At 43.7% G+C, this 24,470-nt stretch overlaps 1 protein-coding gene across 2 annotated transcripts; it reads right to left on the bottom strand.

Annotated features, from left to right (window-relative positions):
* Window positions 1–4,706: 4,706 nt before the first annotated feature.
* On the bottom strand, window positions 4,707–23,014 carry LOC106570699 (transcription factor E2F3). Of its 2 annotated transcripts, XM_014143172.3 has the most exons (7): window positions 22,533–23,014; window positions 19,586–19,691; window positions 16,255–16,474; window positions 11,508–11,669; window positions 11,193–11,307; window positions 9,704–9,863; window positions 4,707–8,206 (listed from the first exon to the last, which is right to left on the bottom strand). In XM_014143172.3, the coding sequence occupies exons 1-7, from the start codon at window positions 22,779–22,781 to the stop codon at window positions 7,941–7,943; spliced, it is 1,278 nt and encodes a 425-aa protein (XP_013998647.2). In that variant the 5' UTR covers window positions 22,782–23,014; the 3' UTR covers window positions 4,707–7,940. The 2 variants fall into 2 exon arrangements, with proteins under 2 accessions (XP_013998647.2, XP_082817487.1); XM_082961361.1 differs by lacking the exons at window positions 19,586–19,691; window positions 22,533–23,014 and adding an exon at window positions 19,076–19,136.
* Window positions 23,015–24,470: the final 1,456 nt, after the last annotated feature.

Consider the following 24,470-nt stretch of genomic DNA (forward strand, 5'->3'; position numbering starts at 1 on the left):
GTCCATGGAGAATAAGAGCACCTCCTCCCAGCTGCCCACTGCACTGAGGCTAGGAAACACTGTTACCACCGATAAATCCACTATAATTGAGAATTTCAATAAGCCTTTCTCTACGGCTGGCCATGCTTTCCACCTGGCTACCCCAACCCCGGTCAACTGCCCCGGCACCCTCCACAGCAACCCGCCAAAGCCCTCACCATTTCTCCTTCACCCAAATCCAGATAGCTGATGTTCTGAAAGAGCTGCAAAATCTGGACCCATACAAATCAGCCGGGCTAGACAATCTGGACCCTCTCTTTCTAAAATGATCTGCCGAAATTGTTGCAACCCCTATTACTAGCCTGTTCAACCTCTCATTCGTATCGTCTGAGATTCCCAAAGATTGGAAAGCTGCCGCGGTCATCCCCCTCTTCAAAGGGGGTGACACTCTAGACCCAAACTGCTACAGACCTATATCTATCCTACCCTGTCTTTCTAAGGTCTTCAAAAGCCAAGTTAACAAACAGATTACCGACCATTTCGAATCCCACCGTACCTTCTCTGCTATGCAATCTGGTTTCAGAGCTGGTCATGGGTGCACCTCAGCCACGCTCAAGGTCCTAAACGACAGCATAACCGCCATCGATAAGAGACATTACTGTGCAGCCGTATTCATCGACCAGGCCAAGGCTTTCGACTCTGTCTATCACCACATTCTTATTGGCAGACTCGACAGCCTTGTTTTCTCAAATGATTGCATCGCCTGGTTTACCAACTACTTCTCTGATAGAGTTCAGTGTGTCAAATCGGAGGGCCTGTTGTCCGGAGATCTGGCAGTCTCTAAGGAGATGCCACAGGGTTCAATTCTCGGGCCGACTCTCTGTATACATCAATGATGTTACTCTTGCTGCTGGTGAATTTCTGATCCACCTCTACGAAGATGACACCATTCTGTATACATCTGTCTCCTCTTTGGACACTGTGTTAAATAACCTTCAGACGAGCTTCAATGCCATACAACTCTCCTTCTGTTGCCTGCAACTGCACTTAAACGCAAGTAAAACTAAATGCATGCTATTCAATCAATCACTGCCCGCACCTGCTCGCCCGTCCAGCATCACTACTCTGGACGGCTCTGACTTAGAATACGTGGACAACTACAAATACCTGGGTGTCTGGTTAGACTGTAAACTCTCCTTCCAGACTCACATCAAACATCTCCAATCCAAAGTTAAATCTAGAATCGGCTTCCTATATCGCAACAAAGCATCCTTCACTCATGCTGCCAAACTAACCCTCGTAAAACTGACCATCCTACCGATCCTCGACTTCAGTGATGTCATCTATAAAATAGCCTCCAACACTCTACTCAACAAACTGGATGCAGTCTATCACAGTGCCATCCGTTTTGTCACCAAAGCCCCATACACTACCCACCATTGCGACCTGTGCGCTCTCGTTGGATGGCCCTCGCTTCATACTCGTCGCCAAACCCACTGGTTTCAGGTCATCTACAGGACCCTGCTAGGTAAAGTTCCCCCTTATCTCAGCTCACTGGTCACCATAGCAGCACCCACTCGTAGCACGCGCTCCAGCAGGTATATGTCACTGGTCACCCCCAAAGCCAATTCTTCCTTTGGTCGTCTTTCCTTCCAGTTCTCTGCTGCCAATGACTGGAACGAACTGCAAAAATCTCTGAAGCTGGAGACTCATATCTCCCTCACCAGCTTTAAGCACCAGCTGTCAGAGCAGCTCACAGATCACTGCACTTGTACATAGCCCATCTGTAAACAGCCCATCTATCTACCTACCTCATCCCCATACTGTATTTATTTATTTTGCTCCTTTGCACCCCAGTATCTCTACTTGCACATTCATCTTCTGCACATCTACCATTCCAGTGTTTAATTGCTATATTGTAATTACTTCACCACCATGGCCTATTTATTGCCTTAACTTACTTCATTTGCACTCACTGTATATATACTTTTTGTTTTCTTTTGTTCTACTGTATTATTGACTGTATGTTTTGCTTATTCCATGTGTAACTCTGTGTTGTTGTATGCGTCGAATTGATATGCTTTATCTTGGCCAGGTCGCAGTTGGTTAAATAAAGGTGAAATATTTTTTTTTTTAATGATTTATTTCAGCTTTTATTTCTTTCATCACATTCCCAGTGGGTGAGAAGTTTACATAGACTCAATTTGTATTCGGTAGCATTGCCTTTAAATTGTTTAACTTGGGTAAAACGTTTTGGGTAGCCTTCCACAAGCTTCCCACAATAAATTGGGTGAATTTTGTAACTGAGTCAGGTTTGTAGGCCTCTTTGCTCGCACACACTTTTTCAGTTCTGCCCACAAATGTTCTATGGGATTGAGGTCAGGGCTTTGTGATGACCACTCCAATACCTTGACTTGTTGTCCTTTAGCCATTATGCCACAACTTTGGAAGTATGCTTGGGGTCATTGTCCATTTAGAAGACCCATTCGCAACCAAGCTTTAACTTCCTGACTGATGTCTTGAGATGTTGCTTCAATATATCCACATAATAGCCCTGCCTCATGATGCCATCTATTTCGTGAAGTGCACCAGTCCCTCCTGCAGCAAAGCACCCCCACAACATGATGCTGCCACCCCCGTGCTTCACGGTTGGGATGGTGTTCTTCGGCTTGCAAGACTCCCCCTTTTTCCTCCAAACATAACGATGGTCACGTCTCCACGCGTCTACTTCCTGAGCGGTATGACGGCTGCGTGGTCTCATGGTGTTTATACTTGCGTACTATTATTTGTACAGATGAACGTGGTACCTTCAGGTGTTTGGAAATTGCTCCCAAGGATGAACCAGACTTGTGGAGGTCTACAATTCTTTTTCTGAGGTCTTGGCTGATTTATTTTGATTTTCCCATGATGTCAAGCAGAGGCAGTGAGTTTGACAGTAGGCCTTTCAATACATCCACAGGTACACCTCCAATTGACTCAAATGATGTCAATTAGCCTATCAGAAGCCTCTAAAGCCATGACATTATTTTCTGGAATTTTCCAAGCTGTTTAAAGGCACAGTCAACTTAGTGTATGTAAACATCTGACCCACTGGAATTGTGATAGAGTGAATTAATCTGTCTGTAAAGAATTGTTGGAAAAATTACTTGTGTCATGCACAAAGTAGATGTCCTAACCGACTTGCCAAAACTATAGTTTGTTAACAAGAAATTTGTGGAGTGGTTGAAAAACGAGTTTCAATGACTCCAACCTAAGTGTATGTTAACTTCTGACTTCAACTGTATGTTTATGTTAATTTGTTGTAGGCTAAAGTTTCTTCGGGAATATGAACCCATCATGGCCAGAAAAGGTGGCGAGGCATTTATGAAAAGATGTATTATGTTTATAAAATGAAATATTGTTTACTTGATACATTTGAAATTACAGAAGGCTCAAAAAAATGTCAATGGGAGTGGTCTGTTCTGCCGTTAAAGCGCTGATTAAACTATGCTCTCGATCGGCTCGCACTGAGCAAAACATTTAAAATAGTTGATCTATTTACTACTGTAAAGGGGTCCAATTAAAATGAGAGATGGGATGTTGTAGGCCTATTGGCTACATCACGAGTATGAAACCATCACAGTCAGAAAAGGGGAGGAATTTATTCTGCAACGATAATGCTAATAAATAGGATATAGATAGCTGCTATTTCTCTATAAAACTATTTTAGAACTCAAAAGATACAAAATAAAAATATTGGCTCTTATCACTAACGGAAAGTGATTGCATGTCATTATATTTACCGGTTTCTTTTGTTATGATTGAATAAGCGTGTCATTGTATTCCCCCAACATGCCTGCTTACAACGCAATACAATACTTCAGCCACAAGAATCTGTGCGTAGGTCTAGACACGGTAAGCACATTCCCACGTCAAGTTCACTTTTTATGAGTTGATGCAGTTCAGATCAAGTTTTGCCTGATAACTGGCACACGTATGTTTTGGGGTATATTTTGTACATAGCAACATTTATAAACGAGGCCCCAAAGACTACTCTCCCTTCTGCCCCAATATAGGCCAAAAATGAACTCTGAGCCAGGAAACAACCTTCCACCTGTCTATCCTCAATAAGTGTGATGACGTCAAGACTCTTCTCATCTGTTCTTCTTAATAAGTATATAAAGTGTTTTTTTTTCTTCTCTCAAAGTTGCCGTAATGGCACATGTCCTACTTATATCAGTACACTAATAACCTAAAGCATTACAAAACTTAAAGTCTATCAAATAGAGTACCACAGTATGCGTCATAATACCCATGAAAACTAGCGGTCAAACAAGGAAATGGTTATAATCATTTTTCCACCATTCATTTTCCCCCCCCATAGGGGATTATAGAAACACTTAAAATAAGGTCTGTGTTTGGTGTAGGCTTACCCTGGCGTGACGTTTAGATAACCATGTAATTCTCTCGGACAAACGATGCTTGTTATAAAAATGCTAAAACATACATTTCTTAAACAAAAAATGTGATAAAAAAAAAATAAAAAATATTTATAAATGTAATTTTTAAGAGCTGGGACATGATACAAAACAATGTAATGATCTCCACACTGTACGCAGCCCGAACAATAATTCAGCAAGTAAAAAAAAGTCCAAACCTTTTTTTTACTGCAAAAAAAAAATAAGAATAAAAAAAAAAAAGGAGACGGTCACATATACAGAACAAAAAAATATATAAAAACAACATGCAACAACTCAATTGATTTTATTGAGTTACAGTTCATAATGAGGGAAATCAGTCAATCTAAATGAATTAATTAGGCCCTAATCTATGGATTTCACACGACTGGGAATACAGATATGCATCTGGTTGGTCACGGATACCAAAATAAATTTAAAAAAATGTTTGCCCATACCATAACCCCACCATGGGTCACTCGGTTCACAACGTTGACAACAGCAAACCGCTCACCAACATGACGCTATACTCGTGGTCTGGGGTTGTGAGGCCGGTTGGACGTACTGGCAAATTCTCAAAAAAAGGACGTTGGAGGTGGCTTATGGTAGAGAAATGAACATTCAATTCTCTGGAAACAGCTCTGGTGGACATTCCTGCAGTCAGCATGCCAATTGCACACTCCCTCAAAACTAGAGACATCTGTGGCATTGTGTGGTGTGACAAAACTGCATATTTTAAAGTTGCATTTTATTGTCCCAACGACAAGGTGCACCTGTGTAATGATCATGCCGTTTAATCAGTTTCTTGATATGCCACACCTGTCAGGTGGATGGATTATCTTGGCAAAAGGAGAAATGCTCACTAACAGGAATGTAAACAAATTTGTCCACAAAACTGAGAGAAAAAAACGTTTTGTCCGTATGGAAAATGGGATCTTTTATTTCAGCTCATGAAACCAACACTGTTGCATTTATATTTTTGGTTTAGTGTAGTATTATTAAAATATTTCCCATGTATTGTTTATGGGGAGCTAACATGGCTGCCATAAGTTGTTGTAATGTCAAGTAAACCCATGTCCTAACAAACACATGGCTCTGGTTTAAACTAGGCATCATATCGCTGGACGGTGGGTAGAAACAGCAATTCATGTTAATAAAAATCATAAAAATCAAAAACATCTTAATAAAAAGCATTAAGTAAAAATCGTTTCGATATTTATTTATAAATCACATTTAAAAAAAAAAGTTAATAGAAGAGTCCACGATCTAAAAAGGAAAAACTGCAGAGAAAAAGACATAACATAAAACATAGATGGCCAGGGGACAGTACACCAAGGTGCAGTTTCCCTTAGATACAGATCTAGGATCAGATTCCGCTTCCCAAAGCCTAAGCATTAGTCGAATGCAAAAACTGACCCAAGATCAGCATCCTGGGACAACGTCACCCTACTCCTGAGGGACAGCAAGAGTAGTTACTGAAATCCACTACGGTATTGAGGATAAAATCGACGGCTGCATTTCCGACTTACTTGGAACAGGCTACCAGATGTTTGTGCCATCATGTTCATTATGACAAGGAGTTGACGTGATAATGCAAAACAGAGGTGGCACCAGGCTAGCCTGACTGCAAGCAGGCAGACTAGGAAACCAGGCGGTATACAACTCAAAAGCACATAGACATGAAACTCATACGGGACAGCTGTGCAAAAAGACAACCTCAAACCGAGGCCACTTCATATGAACATGTGCTATACAGGTATGGACATACACCTGGGAGAAATATCAAGACTAGCCTGGTCCCAGATCTGTTTGTGTCATCACGTCAACTCATTGTCATTACAAACAATGCAGAAACAGACTGGTAAGCCAAGCTATCAACAGAATGCCTTAAAAAAAACAGCTTCTAGTACAGTACCTTAGAAATGACTTGCATATAAAAAAAAAAATACTATATATATTGTATTGCCCGTCTTAGTGTTGTGTATCATTCCATTCAAGACATGTCTGTCTGTTCTCCAATAAACTTTCATATCAGTCAATTGACTCAAAAAAGGACTTCTTAGTAAGTTCTGTCATCAACCCATAGAGCTCTGGTCAAACGCCATACACTAGTAAAGGCAATAGGACCCCATCTAGTAAAACACTTCTCTAAAACCAAACAGGTTCAGCCCACAAAGGAAAGCTGAATATATAGTACGGTTGGGTAGTTTAAAAAGGTCACGTCTATACCAATCGAAGGGGTAAAAAAAAAAAAAAAAATGGATATACATTTTTATCAATGGGTTAATGATTGGGTTTAAGTTTAAAATAACAACAAAAAAAAAACACATTCTACCATTTTAAAATATCTGGCACAAAAAAATCATTAATCCATTTGTACATTCGAATTATTAAGTAATAAAATTGTATTTCAAGTAGAAAGTAATTTGGGAGCCCCGAGAAATGAGTTGGTTAATGCGTTAGTTATTCAATAAGTAGCATGGCTGCAGTGGCTAAAACAAAACGGGGGCTTGTCTACATGACTCTTGCATGGGCGTGTGTGTGTGTGTGTGTGTGTGTGCGTGTGTGTGTGTGGAGGCACATTGCTCATCCCTGGATATTGAAGCAGTTTAAGGACGGCAGTAAAGGAACATGTAGTGGATGTCTCACAAGCCAACAGGAGCAATATTCACTTCCTCCTCTAAAACAGCAAAACAAAAACATACACCAATTGTGTAGTGAACCGTTGAATCAGGAGAAGGCCCACCTTTCAGTAGATACTCTGGTTATCTGAACAATACCATTCAGTCTCTTCCAGTATTGTGTCAGAAGGCTCCATGTGGAAGACCAGGGTACTCTCGAGAATTTTTTTTTAAAAATAATGGATGCCCAGGCAGACATCACCATCTTGGGACGTAGATACCAGGTCTGCTCCACTCTGATGAGCTGAGAAGCAGCACCTATCGTTGGGTCTCCAGTACATCACATTATAAAACAAGTTGACAGATAACAGTCACACAATGGTAGATATGGGTAAGAATCTGTGTCCAGGGGTTAATATCCATAACCCATCTCTGTACGGGACAATCTGTGTTTTCAGATGAGAACAGTTCATTATGATAACAGTCTGCTATGGAGAGTGAGTGATTGTTTAGGATGTTGGTTTGCCTGTCAGTGCAAGACCAGAAAGACAGGCTTTGAGAAGAGGTTTGTCCATGCTTTCTGCCACAGAATTCACCCCTACAGTCAGAGTCTGAACTGAAACTTACTTCCTTTGATCAGCTCTATAGCAAGAGCAGGTATTTCCCCTTCTCTCGTCGCTGGCCAGGGGTCAATTACACAGCAGGTCCTCTATGAGCAGTCCAGTCCACAAGGTCAAGAAAACAAAGCCTTGATCCAAAATGGCTGCTGTGCTGCATTCCATAGAGCCCACTGGGCTCCAAATCAGTTCTTTATAACTGGAAACGACCACATTGGGACTATGAATCTGGCTCCAAAATGGCCAAACTAAAATTCCCCAAAATGGCCGCCGAGATTACATTTCACTCAATTACAGAGCAGGTTGTCTAGTGGAAGCCGGTCCAGATCGTAGGAGAACAGGTCGCTGATGCCTTCGTCTTCGCCCAGGCTAAGCAGGTAGTCATCCCCCACGAGAGAGAGTGGGATGAAGGGCTCCTGGTCAACATCCTGGAGGGGGAGGAGGGAGGTGAGGGAGGAAGGCAGGGGGGAGACAGGAGTGACAGTCACCGCTGAGCATGCTGGGAGCCTGGACAGGGCGTTGGAGAAACCGTTACCGGTGCAGTTATTACCCTCTGGTGAGAGATGAGTAGAGAGCAGGAAGAAAAGAAACAGGGTGAGAGAAAGAAAGGTGAGAGTTATTTTCTAATAACTCACCACAGAATTAAGTCTGAAGTTGGGGCTCAGCCATAGAGCTAGATAGAGGACTCTAGTGCCCAAAACCATGTTTAAGTACAGGCAGCAACATTAACCCTCCGGTTGTGTTGGTTTCATGTTAATTAATTCTGTGTTCCCGGTCCAAAATGGCCGCCCCATTATAGCTGATTATAAATCCATAATAATACACATATTATCACCTAATGTTGTGTTACATCTTTTTAAAATCAACAAATTAATTTCTTGTGAACGTTACAAGTTTTGAACTTGTATTTGCTATTTATGGCCTGTAGGCCTCATTGACCTGAGCTCATACAACTCGTTTTGAGTTTTTAAAAAAAGCATAATGTATGGGTTATTTTGACTATAACAAATACTCAAATGAAACACATTTTGCTATTTATCACAGCCTACTTTACTGTCAGTTTCCTGGCTTATCTCCTCCTCACCAGTGTCATGATCAAAGATATGATCAAGAGCCTCATACAGTCTAGCGTTTGGTCATTGTGCTGCCACAGAATGAATTGTGAGCAAGGCCTCAAATGAACTTTATATACCAGAGCTGCGAGAAAAGTTACAAATATTATTGAAACAATGTTGTGATTGTTTGTGAGAACGCCAACAGGTGTGGTAACCGTGGGGGAAAGATTCTATTGGGGAAAGGTTCCTGTGGGGGTTGCCATGGAAGCCAAGAATGGGAGTGAGGTGTGTGTGCGCGCTCAAACACTGGGAGAGGAAGTGTGTCCATCTGATGAATGTGCATGTGCCTGAACTAAATTTTATACACTAATTGTAGTCTCACCCATTCATTTCTAATGACCGGTCATTTTTGACTGGGAAAACCACAGGTGTACAAAAGTTAAATAAAAAACACCCAAAATGTAATGAAAATCATCAACATGTATTTTGTGTGTTCAGATGCCCTGTGTGGACAAAGTCATGGAACCTTATTACAATCAGATTAAATTAACTACATTTTTCAGAGAGAAAACGTGTAAAAAAATAAATAATAATAATAATTATTATTATTATTTAAAAAAAAAAAGATAGATCCAATTCGACCGGCGTTGATCATTTTGAAGTAGTCAACTGGGTGGGACTTCCTATGGGTTAAGGAAAGGTCACATGATTCCAGCCAGGTCGTCAGGAAGGATCAGCCAATTAACTGTAGTTGTGAGCCGACATTCTATAACTACAGGTGACCCGTACATCTAAAACCTTGGCTTTATATCTGTTCAAACACAACAGGTGCCAGTACACACCCTTTCAGTTTGTTTGCCAACTCATAAGTATTAGAAGAAGAAAACAGACTACTTCAAAATGGAGGTGGCCTCAATGGCGTTGCCCGTGCCCTCACAGACGTCATAATGGGACAGATACAATGACGCGATTTCTATCTAAGTCTATGGGCTCACCTTGTGACACCTTGAGGAAGGATGTGGAGTTTCCAGTGACACATGACGAAGATGAGGGGGGATGTCCATTTCCGTTCAGCGCAGAGGAAGGGGCGTGATCATCTGAGCACAGGAAGACTTCTATTGGACCCTGGGTGCTGCTCAAGTGGACCTGGAGACTCTGATAGGTCAATCAAAAAAAAATTATCAACCAATCATACACTACAAGACCAAAAGTATGTGGACACCTGCTCGTCGAACATCTCATTCTAAAATCATGGACATTAATATGGATTTGGTGCCCCCCCCTTTGCTGGTATAACAGCCTCCACTCTTCTGGGAAGTCTTTCCACTCGATGTTGGAACATTGCTGCGGGGACTTGCTTCCATTCAGCCACAAGAGCATTAGTGAGGTCGGGCGATTAGGCCTGGCTAGCAGTCGCTGTTCCAATTCATCCCAAAGGTGTTCGATGGGGTTCAGGTCAGGGCTCTGTGCAGACCACTCAAGTTGTTCTGCACCAATCTCGACAAACCATTTCTGTACGGTGCTTTGTGCAAAGCCCGAACCATGAAAAACAGCCGCAGATCATTATTCCTCCTCCACCAAACTTTACAGTTGGCACTATGCATTAAGGCCAGGTAGCGTTCTGCTGGCATCCACCAAACCCAGACTCGTTCATCGGACTGCCAGATGGTGAAGCGTGATTCATCACTCCAGAAAATATGTTTCCACTACTCCAGAGTCCAATGGCTGCGAACTTTACACCACTCCAGCTGACGCCTTGGCATTGCGCATGGTGATCTTAGGCTTGTGTGCGGCTGCTTAGCCATGAAAACCCATTTCATGGAGCTCCAGAAGAACAGTTCTTGTGCTGCCGTTACTTCCAGAAGCAGTTTGTAATTCGATAGTGAGTGTTGTAACCGAGGATGTGCTTCATGCACTCGGAGGTCCCGTTCTGTGACCTTGTGTGGCCTACCACTTCACAGCTGAGCCGTTGTTGCTCCTAGAAGTTTCTGCTTTACAATAACAGCACTTACAGTTGACCGGGGAGAAGCTCTAGCAGGGCGGAAATTTGACGAACTGACTTGTTGGAAAGGTGGCATCCTACGACGGTGCCACGTTGAAAATTCACTGAGCTCTTCAAATACGGGGCAAGCCTACTGCCAATGTTTGTTTATGGAGATTGCATGGCTGTGTGGTTGATTTTTATACACCTGTCAGCAACAGGTGTGGATAAAATAGCAGAATCCACTCATTTGAAGGGGTGTCCACAAACTTGTGTGTGTGTGTGTGTGTGTATGCATGTATAGTGTATCAGTCAATCAGCAAACCAATGACTGTCTGCAGGGACTCGACACAAGAGGAAGTGTTACCAGGATCCCTGTTTGGTGTCTGTTTAGTGTGTGTCTGTTTAGTGTGTGTGTGTGTGTCTGTTTAGTGTGTGTCTGTTTAGTGTGTGTGTGTGTGTGTCTGTTTAGTGTGTGTGTGTGTGTGTGTGTGTGTGTGTACCTCTGCAGGGTCTGGCACCTCCAGTCTGGTTTCAGCAGGGGCTTTGATCACGATGACCGTCTGGTCATTCAGACTAGGAATCCTTTTCACATCATCATACGATATGTACGCAAACGTACCCAGGAGGTTAAGGAAAAAGGTAGTCATTCACACACAGGACTAGAACACACTTCTACACAAACACACACACACAGTTAAACACAAGTGTGCTGAGAAAAAAAAGCTGTAAACGCAAACCGATTCACACACTGGACAACACACACACACAGACACACTACATCTCAGTCACACATCAGGGTTGTAAAGGAAGGCTATTTCCTTGTGGGTGTATCTTCAGTCATCTGTTGGACGATGAGTGTGCAGCTGTTTATGAGTTGGTCCAGTCTCTTCTCCTCTTGGGTCAACTTCAGCAGTTCTTTACCCACAGAGCCAGGGGTCTGGTCACTGGCCACTCCTTCTGGAGACAGGCTACAGCCCCTACACACACACAGAGAGAAAGAACGGCACATGTTAACACACAAATAGTAAACCAACATGCCCCATTCCACAGGTTCAGGGTTAAAGGGAGGAATGCCCCATTCCACAGGTTCAGGGCTAAAGGGAGGGATGCCCCATTCCACAGGTTCAGGGTTAAAGGGAGGAATGCCCCATTCCACAGGTTCAGGGCTAAAGGGAGGGATGCCCCATTCCACAGGTTCAGGGTTAAAGGGAGGGATGCCCCATTCCACGGGTTCAGGGTTAAAGGGAGGGATGCCCCATTCCACAGGTTCAGGGTTAAAGGGAGGGATGCCCCATTCCACAGGTTCAGGGTTAAAGGGAGGGATGCCCCATTCCACAGGTTCAGGGTTAAAGGGAGGGATGCCCCATTCCACGGGTTCAGGGTTAAAGGGAGGGATGCCCCATTCCACAGGTTCAGGGTTAAAGGGAGGGATAATCCATGGTTTTCTTCTGAGCTGTCTTGTATTGTTCACAACCGTAATCTAGCCTGGGCTAAAGCAAGGAAATCGTGTTCTGATGCTGATTGGCTTGTTTTTAGGCAGCCAAGAAACAAGAGTTCTTTTCTTCTCAGGAAGACCAAGTCTGAATATTTTATATGTTTGTTACCACTGAACCTGAATGACCCTAGAAAGTTTTGGAAGGCTATATCTGGTAACAGTAATGTTAATGAATTACCGTCATGTGTATTGAAGGACTTTGTTGCTGTATATGACAAAACTGAAATGCTGAATTGTTTCAATGAGCACTTTGTATCATCTGGTAGGCTGTTTGATTCAGTGTCCTCTGTCTCTGTACAACCCTGTGTGGATGAACCAGCGAGAGCTGGTCAAACTTTTAGCCCTTCTCAGTGCAGGTGGTACATAAAGCCCTGAAATCCTTAGATCAGAGAGAGCCTGCCGGTCCTGATCTTTTGGATCCCAGCTTTTTAAATCTGGCAGCTGATTTCATAGCTGAACCACTTGCATATCTGTTTAATCTAACCCTGGAATGTAATGAAATTCCAATGATCTGGAAATCAGCATTTGTCCTGCCACTTTTAAAAGGGGGAGATCCAACTCTTAAAAAAATTATAGGTCCATCTCAAAGTTGTCACCCCTGGTGAAAATACTTGAAACCCGTGTGAGTGAACAGCTAAAATAGTATATTAACCTCTTGGGGCTAGGTGGGACGCTAGCGTGCCACCTGTGGTGCACTCCATCAACAGCAGGTGCATTTCAAGAGCGGCAAATTTGAATCCAAATAAATGTCAAAATTCAAATTTTTCAAAAATACAACTATGTTACACCATTTGAAAGATAAACATCTCCTTAATCTAACCACGTTTTACGATTTCAAAAAGGTTTTACGGCGAAAGCATAAATTTAGAGTATGTTAGGACAGTACATTTACAAGAGTTGTGTGTAATGTTTTGTCAAGTCAAAGACAGGGTCACCAAAACCATAAAACCAGCTAAAATGATACACTAACCTTTTACAATCTCCATCAGATGACACTCCTAGGACATTATGTTAGACAATGCATGCATTTTTAGTTCTATCAAGTTCATATTTATATACAAAAACAGCGTTTTACTATGGCATTGATGTTGAGGAAATCGTTTCCCTCCAATAACCGGCAGTCAAGTCAGCGTCACAAATTAAATAATTAAAATTAGAAAACATTGGTAAAATATTATATTGTCATTTAAAGAATTATAGATTTACATCTTTTGAACGCAATCAACTTGCCAGATTTAAAAATAACCTTACTGGGAAATCACACTTTGCAATAATCTGAGCACTGTGCCCAGAAAAATACGCGTTGCGATACAGACTAGACGTCATGTTGGGGAGATCTAAAATCGAAAATACTATGTAAATAATCCATTACCTTTGATTCTCTTCATCAGATGTCACTTCCAGGTATCACAGGTCCATAACGAATGTAGTTTTGTTCAAAAAAGCTCATCATTTATGTCCAAAAATCTCCGTCTCGTTAGCACATGATGTAAGCCAGCCGGACTTCTCGTCATGAACGAGGGGAAAAAATATATTTCCGTTCGTTCAAACATGTCAAACGTTGTATAGCATAAATCATTAGGGCCTTTTTTAACCAGAACATGAATAATATTCAAGGTGGACGAATGCATAGCCTTTTATAACGTATTGGAACGAGGGTACCCAACATGAAGTAGCGCGCCAGGTGTCTAATGGGACATCACCGTTCCATGGCTCTTGTTCGGTCAGATCTCCCTCCAGAAGACTCAAAACACTTTGTAAAGGCTGGTGACATCTAGTGGAAGCAATAGGAAGTGCCGAAATATTCCTAAACCCCTGTGTTTTTCAATGGGATAGGTTTAAAGTCAATACAACACATCAGGTATCCACTTCCTGTCAGAAAATGTCTCAGGGTTTTGCCTGCCAAATGAGTTCTGTTATACTCACAGACACCATTCAAACAGTTTTGGAAACTTTAGAGTGTTTTCTATCCATATATAATAAGTATATGCATATTCTAGTTACTGGGTAGGATTAGTAACCAGATTAAATCGGGTACATTTTTTTTATCCAGACGTGCAAATGCTGCCCCCTAGACCCAACAGGTTAAAAACACTATTTTACCAATGTACAAATCGGACTTCAGGAAGAAGCATAGCACAATTACAGCATCCATGAAGGTTTTAAATGATATCACTGAAGCCCTTGACAAAAAAACAGCACTGTGTCTCACTTTTTAATCGATCTATCTGTCTGATAGAACTCAATGCACTCAATTTGATGGGCTCATGTCTGTTAAATTGTCTGTCTGTAATGGTGTGCCCCAGGGCTCTGTACTTGGTCCCCTCGAATTCACTATTTATATAAACAATTTAGACAAATTTACAAAATGCGCAACTTCACTTTTATGCTGATGATACTGTTATTTATTGTTGTGCCTCGTCTCTCACAAAAGCTTTCCAGAACTTGCAAACTGCGTTTTATACTGTTCAATATACCTTGCGTCAATTGAAGCTTATCCTCAATACTGACAAAACTAAACTAAATGGTGTTTTCTAAAGCAAGAAATAGATCTCTGAACCTTTCACCTATTACTACCTGTCAGGGCAAGGAGATTGAGACTGTAACCTCAAATATCTTGGAATTTTAATTGATGACGGCCTCTTAAAATTGCATATTCAACTTACAAAACAATTTAAGCTGAAGTTGGGATTTTATTTTAGGAATAAGGCGGGTTTTTCTTTTGAAGCCAGAAGGAGGCTAGTATCAGCTACATTTATGACTTTACTAGACTATGGGGATATTTTATATATGAATGCTTCCGCTCAGTGTTTGAGATCAATTGACACCCTTTACCATGGCGCTTAAAGATTTATTTTAAACTGCAAAAAAAACCTTACGCACCACAGCACTTTGTATACCAGGGTTGGCTGGCCTTCTCTCGTCGGCTCAGTCACTGGTATACTTTTATTTACAAAGCCATTTTGGGTTTACTACCTTTTTTATTTGGGCATTTTTATTGTTCAGAAATGTGGTGGGTCGTCTCTTCGTTCGCAGGTCTTTATCCTGCTAACTGTTCCAAATGTCCGAACTGAATTCGGTAAAAGGGCTTTTATGTACTCTGCACCATCGTCTTGGAACGCCTGACAAAATACTGTTAAAGTGGAAGAACTTGGTCCCGATTGGTATTTTTAACATTGCTGATGAAGGATTTTGAGACTGATTCCCTGACCTCAATGTTTTTAATTTGCTGTTTTATTTATTTTGTTGTACTCTTGTGAATTCTATGGTTTTTACTAGATTACCTGTAGTGATTCATGCTGTGTGTCTGTAATTTTTGTAATGACTTCGTGCTGCCTATATTGGGCAGGACGCTCTTGAAAAAGAGATTCCAAATCTCAATGAGCCCTTCCTGGATAAATAAAAGGTAAAATAAATCCCCCCCCCCAAAAACACACACACAGAAAGAACTGCACATGGTAACAAACGGGAGGAGAGAAGAGCACATGGTAACACACACACACGTAACACTGAAATGGGAAAGAACACACATTCCACACACACGGTATACCTGTGGCAATATCGTGCGACCCCAATCTTAGTGGCTGGGATATTGTCCGTTACCGCACGGGTTCCACCAACTATGGTGCTTTTTTAGCCAGGAAGTGCAATACAACTTGGCTCTGCACAGCCGTGTATCAGGGCCCCCCCACTCACAGCCGTGTATCAGGGCTCCCCCCCCACTCACAGCCGTGTATCAGGGCCCCCCCCCCACTCACAGCCGTGTATCAGGGCCCCCCCCCCACTCACAGCCGTGTATCAGGGCCCCCCCCCCACTCACAGCCGTGTATCGGGGCCCCCCCCCCACTCACAGCCGTGTATCAGGGCCCCCCCCCCACTCACAGCCGTGTATCAGGGCCCCCCCCCCACTCACAGCCGTGTATCAGGGCCCCCCCCCCACTCACAGCCGTGTATCAGGGCCCCCCCCCACACAGCCGTGTATCAGGCCCCCCCCCACTCACAGCCGTGTATCAGGGCCCTCCCCCACTCACAGCCGTGTATCAGGCCCCCCCCCCCCCCCCACTCACAGCCACTGGATGTTGTTCTTGGACGACTTCTTGATGAGATGCACCCCCTCCAGTACATTGGTGATGTCATAGAGGCGTCTCTTCTGCACCTTGAGGGACTCCGCGGCCCGGTTCAGGTCCACCACCCCGTCACTGGACTGGGCCAGCAGCTGGACAAACTTCTGGGTCAGCAGGCAGAGAGATGTGTCATACCTGGTCTTCTCTAATGGGGAGGGGGGAGCTGGAGGGAGAGAGAGGAGATGGGTTAGTTACCACAGACAGGAGCTGGAGGGAGAGAGAGAGAGAGGAGATGGGTTAGTTACCACAGACAGGAGCTGGAGGGAGAGAGAGAGGAGATGGGTTAGTTACCACAGACAGGAGCTGGAGGGAGAGAGAGGAGATGGGTTAGTTACCACAGACAGGAGCTGGAGAGAGAGAGAAGAGATGGGTTAGTTACCACAGACAGGAGGCACATACACAGACTGACCGACAGACCCAAACAGAGCATTGAGCAGGTCCAGGAAGGTAACGGAAACAATTGACATGTGAGAACACACACAGCCAGCCCAGGGAAGGAACACACGCAGTCAGCCCAGAGAACGAACACACACAGCCAGCCAGCCCAGGGAAGGAACACACGCAGCCAGCCAGCCCAGGGAAGGAACACACGCAGTCAGCCCAGGGAAGGAACACACGCAGCCAGCCAGCCCAGGGAAGGAACACACGCAGCCAGCCAGCCCAGGGAAGGAACACACGCAGCCAGCCAGCCCAGGGAAGGAACACACGCAGCCAGCCAGCCCAGGGAAGGAACACACGCAGCCAGCCAGCCCAGGGAAGGAACACACGCAGCCAGCCAGCCCAGGGAAGGAACACACGCAGCCAGCCAGCCCAGGGAAGGAACACACGCAGCCAGCCAGCCCAGGGAAGGAACACACGCAGCCAGCCAGCCCAGGGAAGGAACACACGCAGCCAGCCAGCCCAGGGAAGGAACACACGCAGCCAGCCAGCCCAGGGAAGGAACACACGCAGCCAGCCAGCCCAGGGAAGGAACACACGCAGCCAGCCAGCCCAGGGAAGGAACACACGCAGCCAGCCAGCCCAGGGAAGGAGCACACGCAGCCAGCCAGCCCAGGGAAGGAACACACTCAGCCAGCCAGCCCAGGGAAGGAACACACACAGCCAGCCAGCCCAGGGAAGGAGCACACACAGCCAGCCAGCCAGCCCAGGGAAGGAACAACAATGTTCCAAGACCGAATTCCTCAACAAAATTTGGTGTTCCTGCCTGCGGCCTTGTCATTAAGACGGTCTCTTCTTCCTCCTCGTCTCCTTTCCTTCAACCTAGAGTTAGTGGAGTGGTTCAATACTGTCAGGTTATAAATTAACCTTAGAAAATATCATGGACGATTAGTAAAGTTTATTCACCCATTGGGTCATACAGCTGCACAGACAAAGGACATATTGACACTAGAACTGGTACTTATGACTCTTTTCTCCTACGCTGAGCCCCTCCTGAACAGCCAATACACCTCTGTTGCTATCCAGAAGATTAGTGATCCATGTTCCTCACTTCATCTAACCTGACCTCTGCCCCAGATTGCTCAGTCGTCCCCAAATCACGGCTGTCACCTCGACTCGTAACCAGACTGTTGTCTCTTCTCCTCCCATAGGATCCCCGATGGCTGGCAATAACATATCCAGACAGAATGTAAACGTTATACATTCCCCTCTCTCCTTCGGTGACATGAATTAGGATATTTCATGTTTTCAAGTTTAAAAAGTCAGAATCCAACGTTAGGTCAAAATGAGAGAGGTCTACAAGAGATGAGATAAGTGGTTGTTTTTTTCTACTGAACTAAAATCCACAGTAAGTCCAGCCTCATATACCAGACTGATTACCGCTGCACTATCAGCTAACGAACCATTCACGTAAGCTCGCGAGGCTACTGTTAAAGTCTCTCTGGATAAGCAATGCTGAGCTGTGAGTCTCCCTGGATAAGCAATGCTGAGCTGTGAGTCTCCCTGGATAAGCAATGCTGAGCTGTGAGTCGCTCTGGATAAGCAATGCTGAGCTGTGAGTCTCCCTGGATAAGCAATGCTGAGCTGCGAGTCGCTCTGGATAAGCAATGCTGAGCTGCGAGTCGCTCTGGATAAGCAATGCTGAGCTGCGAGTCGCTCTGGATAAGCAATGCTGAGCTGCGAGTCGCTCTGGATAAGCAATGCTGAGCTGCGAGTCTCCCTGGATAAGCAATGCTGAGCTGTGAGTCTCCCTGGATAAGCAATGCTGAGCTGCGAGTCTCCCTGGATAAGCAATGCTGAGCTGCGAGTCTCCCTGGATAAGCAATGCTGAGCTGCGAGTCTCTCTGGATAAGCAATGCTGAGCTGTGAGTCTCCCTGGATAAGATCTTCAGTTTGATGACCTAAACGTAACGTCACTTCGTATGGTATTTTATCAGGATCCTCATTAGCTGTTGCAAAAGCAGCAGCTACTCTTCCTGGGTTCCACACAGAACATAATACAGAACATTAATGAACAAGAACCACATGTTTGTTTTTACGCACACGTAGCCAACATTAATGTATACACAACAACTACCTAATTCAAATAGAGGCGTTGTGCCGTGACCTGTTACTTTCGCCGATTCTTTTTGGAAAACAAGATTTGCTGTTTATTTGAGCAATGATGAGACGGAAGGGAGTTCCATGTAATCATGGGTCTATATAATACTGTACGCTTTCTTGAATTTGGGGACTGTGAAAAGACGCCTGGTGGCATGTCTGGTGAGGTAGGTAAGTGTGTGTGTGCGTGTGTGTCTACTACCCCCATACGCCCCCAGTCACTTACTCTGGGTTCTTCTGAGGGAGTGTGTGTGTGTGTCTACTACCCCCATACGCCCCCAGTCACTTACTCTGGGTTCTTCTGAGTGTGTGTGTGCGTGTCTACTACCCCCATACCCCCCCAGTGACTTACTCTGGGTTCTTCTGAGAGAGTGTGTGTGTGTGTGTGTGTGTGTGTGTGTGTGTGTGTCTACTACCCCCATACACCCCCAGTCACTTACTCTGGGTTCTTCTGAGTGTGTGTGTGTGTGTGTGTGTGTCTACTACCCCCATACCCCCCCAGTGACTTACTCTGGGTTCTTCTGAGTGTGTGTGTGTGTGTGTGTGTGTGTGTGTGTGTGTGTGTGTGTGTGTGTGTGTGTGTGTGTGTGTGTGTGTGTGTGTCTACTACCCCCATACACCCCCAGTCACTTACTCTGGGTTCTTCTGAGGGGGTGTGTGTGTGTGTGTGTGTGTGTGTGTGTGTGTGTGTGTGTGTGTGTGTGTCTACTACCCCCATACACCCCCAGTCACTTACTCTGGGTTCTTCTGAGGGAGTGTGTGGTGGCTCTCTTAGCTCTGGGCTCACTGATTGGCTGAGTGGTGTACTGGTCCCGCTCCTCCAGCTCCAACCGACGCTTCGCCTGAGACACAAGAGTTAAACAAAAGTTGACCATCTGGATCACTTCAGACGGAAAACAGCCCCTCAAGGGTCACTGTCTCCTACGGTTGACCTAGGCAGTGAGCTCTAAATAGTTCACATATTTATAGGTGTTTCTTTATTATTTACATCCTGTGGTTTTGACTCTCAGAGTTGCAGGATAGTGATAAAAAGTTAATATTTTGTCTCGACAGCTAGCTAGCCGTTTAGATTAAAATAACACAGGTTTTTATTCAATCTGTTTGGAAGTATTACACCAAGGACTGCATGCTGTGTCCAGAGGAAGTTCAGGGAACGCTCCTAAATCCCTGCCAAGACGTGGTGGCTTTTCAGCAGCCGTGGCATCACCCAGGTGGGTGCTACATTCCTGGCAATGGAGGACCAGTACCAGAGGAGTGTGGCTCCAATGGACTGACTGACCATTCAGAGAAGCAGGTGTGGTGGGCTGTGGAAGAGGGCCTGTTTTTCCCCACCCCAGACAGTCTTTGTTTCTCCTTGGCAGTCCCATCGATGCCCTCTCCACTGAACCCCCACTGCCTTTCCAGCTCAAACTGCCTCAACTTCAGCCAAGCTAAACACACTTTCAAATCTCCACTATTTAAATGTTAAGTTAGTTGGCTTTATTTTATGTGTTTTGAGATTCTTTGAAAAGTGCTATACAAGATGTATTTATTATCATTATCATCATTATTATTATTATTTCTGTAAGCCAAGTACACCTAATAGCACTACGGCGTAACCTAGCACTACGGTGTTTGTTAAAGTTTAGAGAAGTGATGCACCGATATTACATTTTTGTCCGATTGTGCGCCGCCCTATGAGACTTCCAATCTCGACCGGTTGTGATACAGCCTGGAATCAAACCAGGGTCTGTAGTGACACCTCTAGCACTGAGATGCAGTGCCTTAGACCATTGTGCCACTCAGGAGCCCAGTTATGACAGAAGAGAAGCTGCATGTATCTATAGTTGACAAACAAATGGCCAACCAAATGTTGGAAATTATAATATGGCCAACCAAATGTTGGAAATTATAATATGGCCTACCAAATGTTGGAAATTATAATATGGCCTACCAAATGTTGGAAATTATAATATGGCCTACCAAATGTTGGAAATTATAATATGGCCTACCAAATGTTGGAAATTATAAGCAGAAACGTGTCTAAATTACAGGTGAAAGTAGCATGTTGTAAATTCATTATGGTAGGCTAAATTATTATGGTGGATCAAACTGAGCGGATAGCCTACTTTTTGAAGTCATTTGTTTGACTATCAGATGAAAACATCACACAATACCCATGATTTGCAGAACTAAGCTTGCGCAGATTTAAAAAAAAAAACATGTTTACATGCCCCAGTACCCAGTCTTAGATGAGCATATCCCAGGTATTTTATCCAGGTTTCTCAGAACGAGGATACAATCTTTTTTCGGGTTATTGTAAAACAGAATATGATGTGTATATGCGTCAACTCAAAAAACAGACTACTTGAAGTATCCCGAATAACACAGGGATACTGGTTGCCCATGTAAACATGGTCAGGTGAGATCAGGACACCTAGTTTAAAACTAGTGGCCATATTTACCTCAGGAGAAAGGCTGGCAGGTCTATAGAGCAGACTACTGGCCATAGCACCTCTCCTTCCACATTGATGATGTGTTTCCTTTACATTACTGCACATTGCATGTTGGTTGATTCTCTGAACTGTGTGTCAAGTATGTTTCAGTTGGGAGTCCCACCTTAAAAGCTTTTGCATAAATAATTTCTGAGTGTGAGTTAATATGCATCTTCACGTGTGTGGCATGCAGCTTGCATGTTTCACCATTAGACCACATATCACAACAAATCTGAAAATGTGTTGGGACTTCCTCGTGGTATGACTCCATGTTGGCTATCTACTAAAGCTACATCACAGACGTGGAAGATAGTTCGTGTACTTTTACGACAACGAGGGGGGACTATGGTAAATACGTTTCAGTTTGACCCCACATGCGGTCTTTTGAGCCGCTGGAGCGAAGGATTACAAAATGGGGGGGGGGGGGGGAACACAAGCAACCAGCTAAGTAAGAAGCTTTGCGTCCCACAGTAACACGGGGACTAGATCCACCCCACCCCCCTCCAAGTGTGGTTTAAGGCCTCGTTTCTGGTGGTTTTTTAAAGAATATATTCCCTTGCATTAGCTCTAGCCCAAGGTATTTTACTAACTAGGTACCATGAATAAGACACGTTGTTTTGTCGATTATATATATTATTTAAATAAAGATTGTTTGGGGGTTATTATTTCGATATAATTTCTGCAGATCAAAACTTTGGAGTTGTGGCTGCTGCTGGATATGAACGACGGGGAAAAACAACGAGGTGGATTGGTTTAACGTGATAAATAAAAACACATTTAGCCAGCTGTGTTGGCTATCTAAATAACGTTGTCGTGTGTGTGCTTGATATTTGGCTAACTAGGTATCTAAACCTAACTAACGTTAGCTAGCTAGCTATGGTTGTTCAATAACCCTTTATAATATCCACTGTCAAAAAGGGGACAACTCAAGTGGTGCAGCACAAAAACATAACAGCAACGTGTGACTTTGTGCAGTAAAACATATAAGTTAGTCGTGTATTAAGCTAAAAAGCTAGCACTGTATACTACTATTTGCTAGCAATTGTAGCCAACTAGCTAATGTTACTAGTTAAACAACTAGGATAAGTCACTAGCTAGTTCTCACTAGTTAGCGAACATAATACACAGTTGTTAGTTAACTGGTGAGTTTGCATTCATGTAAATGCACTTAATATTGTTTGTCAAAAGATCCGTCGTGTTGTGAATTACCGGGGGTCTTCCGAGGGCTGGTCGCGGTCCGGTCCCGTTTGTAGACACCCCTATGGGTGTAGTGTAAAGCTGACTCACTGTCGGGTCTGCGACAACTACATTGTTAGTCTGGTTCGGACAGGGCGGAGGTGTTAAGATCTGATAATATGTCGCATTGTTGTACCGGGTCAGAACCGTTTGTTTTTTATCCATTGAGGAGCCTCCGACACCTGAAATTAGGACTTTTTCCGGGACTCCCCTCTTTCTCATCTTCAGGGTCAAATGTCCGTTTGCCCCTACTTTGGAGCACTTTCTCCTACAAAGTCCGACTCGGCTCGACCCAAAATAATCAGGGATATAGTTAGACTAATATCTTACATGTCCATTCGTTCAAATTGTATAAATGATACGTTTCTAAAACGGGAAGATGCAACGGATTTGATTAAGTCGAAAGCTCCGTCCTGGATGTTTAAAAAATGGCTCCAGGAAGCTGACAATGAATAAGGGGATGCAGTTTACCCGCGAAACTCGGATTTCCCGGGAATGTTTTAAACGATATTTGAATATGGTATGCTATTGGTCAGCGTCATATCAGTCTCCTTATACGTAATTGCGTCAGTGTGTTTGACCAATGGGTGAGGATTTTCGACACACAAAGCGATGCCTTGTGCTTATTATTTGTCTGCTGAACATCAAACTCAATCATATCATATATATATATATATATATATATATATATATATATATATATATATATATATATATATATATATATACGGTGCATTCGGAAAGTATTCAGACCCCTTGGCTTTTTCCCACATTTTGTTACGCAACAGCCTTATTCTAAAATTGATTAAATAAAAATGTTTCTGAATCTACACACAATACCCCATTATGACAAAGTGAAAAAAAAGTTTGGAAATATGTGCAAATGTATTACAAATAAACAACAGAAATATGTACGTATTCAGACCCTTTGCTATGCGACTCGAAAATGAGTTTAGGTGCATCCTGTTTCCATTGATCATCCTTGAAATGTTTCTACAACTAGTTTGGAGTTGAACTATGGTAAATTCAATTGATTGGACATGATTTGGAAAGGCACACACCTGTCTATATAAGGTCCCACAGTTGACAGTGCATGTCAGAGCAAAAACCAAGCCATGAGGTTGAAGGAATTGTCCGTAGAGCTCCAGGACAGGATTGTGTCGAGGCACAGGTCTGGGGAAGGGTACCTAAATATTTCTGCAGCATTGAAGGTCCCCAAGAACACAGTGGCCTCCATCACTCTTAAAGGGAAGAAGTTTGGAACCATCAAGACTCTTCCTAGAGCTGGCTGCCCAGCCAAACTGAGTAATCGAGGGAGAAGGGCCTTGGTCAAGGAGAATGGTCACTCTGACAGAGCTCCAGAGTTCCTCTGTGGAGATGGGAGAACCTTCCAGAAGTACAACCATCTCTGCAGCACTCCACCAATCAGGCCTTTATGGTAGAGTGACCAGATTGAAGCCACTCCTCCGTAAAAGGCACATGACAGCCCGCTTGGAGTTTGCCAAAAGGCACCTAAAGGACTCTCAGACCATGAGAAACAAGATTCTCTGGTCTGATGATACTACGATTGAACTCTTTGGCCTGATTGCCAAGCATCACGTCTGGAGGAAACCTGGCACAATCCTGGAATAAGAATATAATAAGATTCAAAGGAGTGGCAGGTAGCCTAGCGGTTAGCGCGTTGGGGCATTAACTGAAAGGTTGCTAGTTTGAATCCGACAAGGTGAAGAATCTGGCGATGTGCCCTTGAGCAAAGCACTGAACCCTAATTGCTCCAGGGTTTGGCGTTGATAATGGCTGACTGTGACCCAAGTCTCCGAAGGTGTCTCAAGAGGATTTGGGACATGCAAAACATTTTTTATCCAATTTACACATGCATATAATACAAGTACATCAATGAAATAGGACAAA

Source organism: Salmo salar, chromosome 14, assembly GCF_965601325.2.
Source record: "Salmo salar chromosome 14, fSalSal1, whole genome shotgun sequence".
Lineage (NCBI taxonomy): Eukaryota > Metazoa > Chordata > Actinopteri > Salmoniformes > Salmonidae > Salmo > Salmo salar.

Excerpts from the sequence above, each read along its gene's own strand:
- LOC106570699 (XM_014143172.3), bottom strand. The coding sequence starts at position 22,781 with ATGAGAAAGAGGGGAGTCCCGGAAAAAGTCCTAATTTCAGGTGTCGGA. Across the intron at positions 11,670-16,254 it reads AAGAACAACATCCAGTGGCT|GGGCTGTAGCCTGTCTCCAG; the intron begins GTGAGTGGGGGG and ends GTGTGTGTGTAG. Across the intron at positions 11,308-11,507 it reads GAAGATACACCCACAAGGAA|GTTTGCGTACATATCGTATG; the intron begins ATAGCCTTCCTT and ends CCTCCTGGGTAC.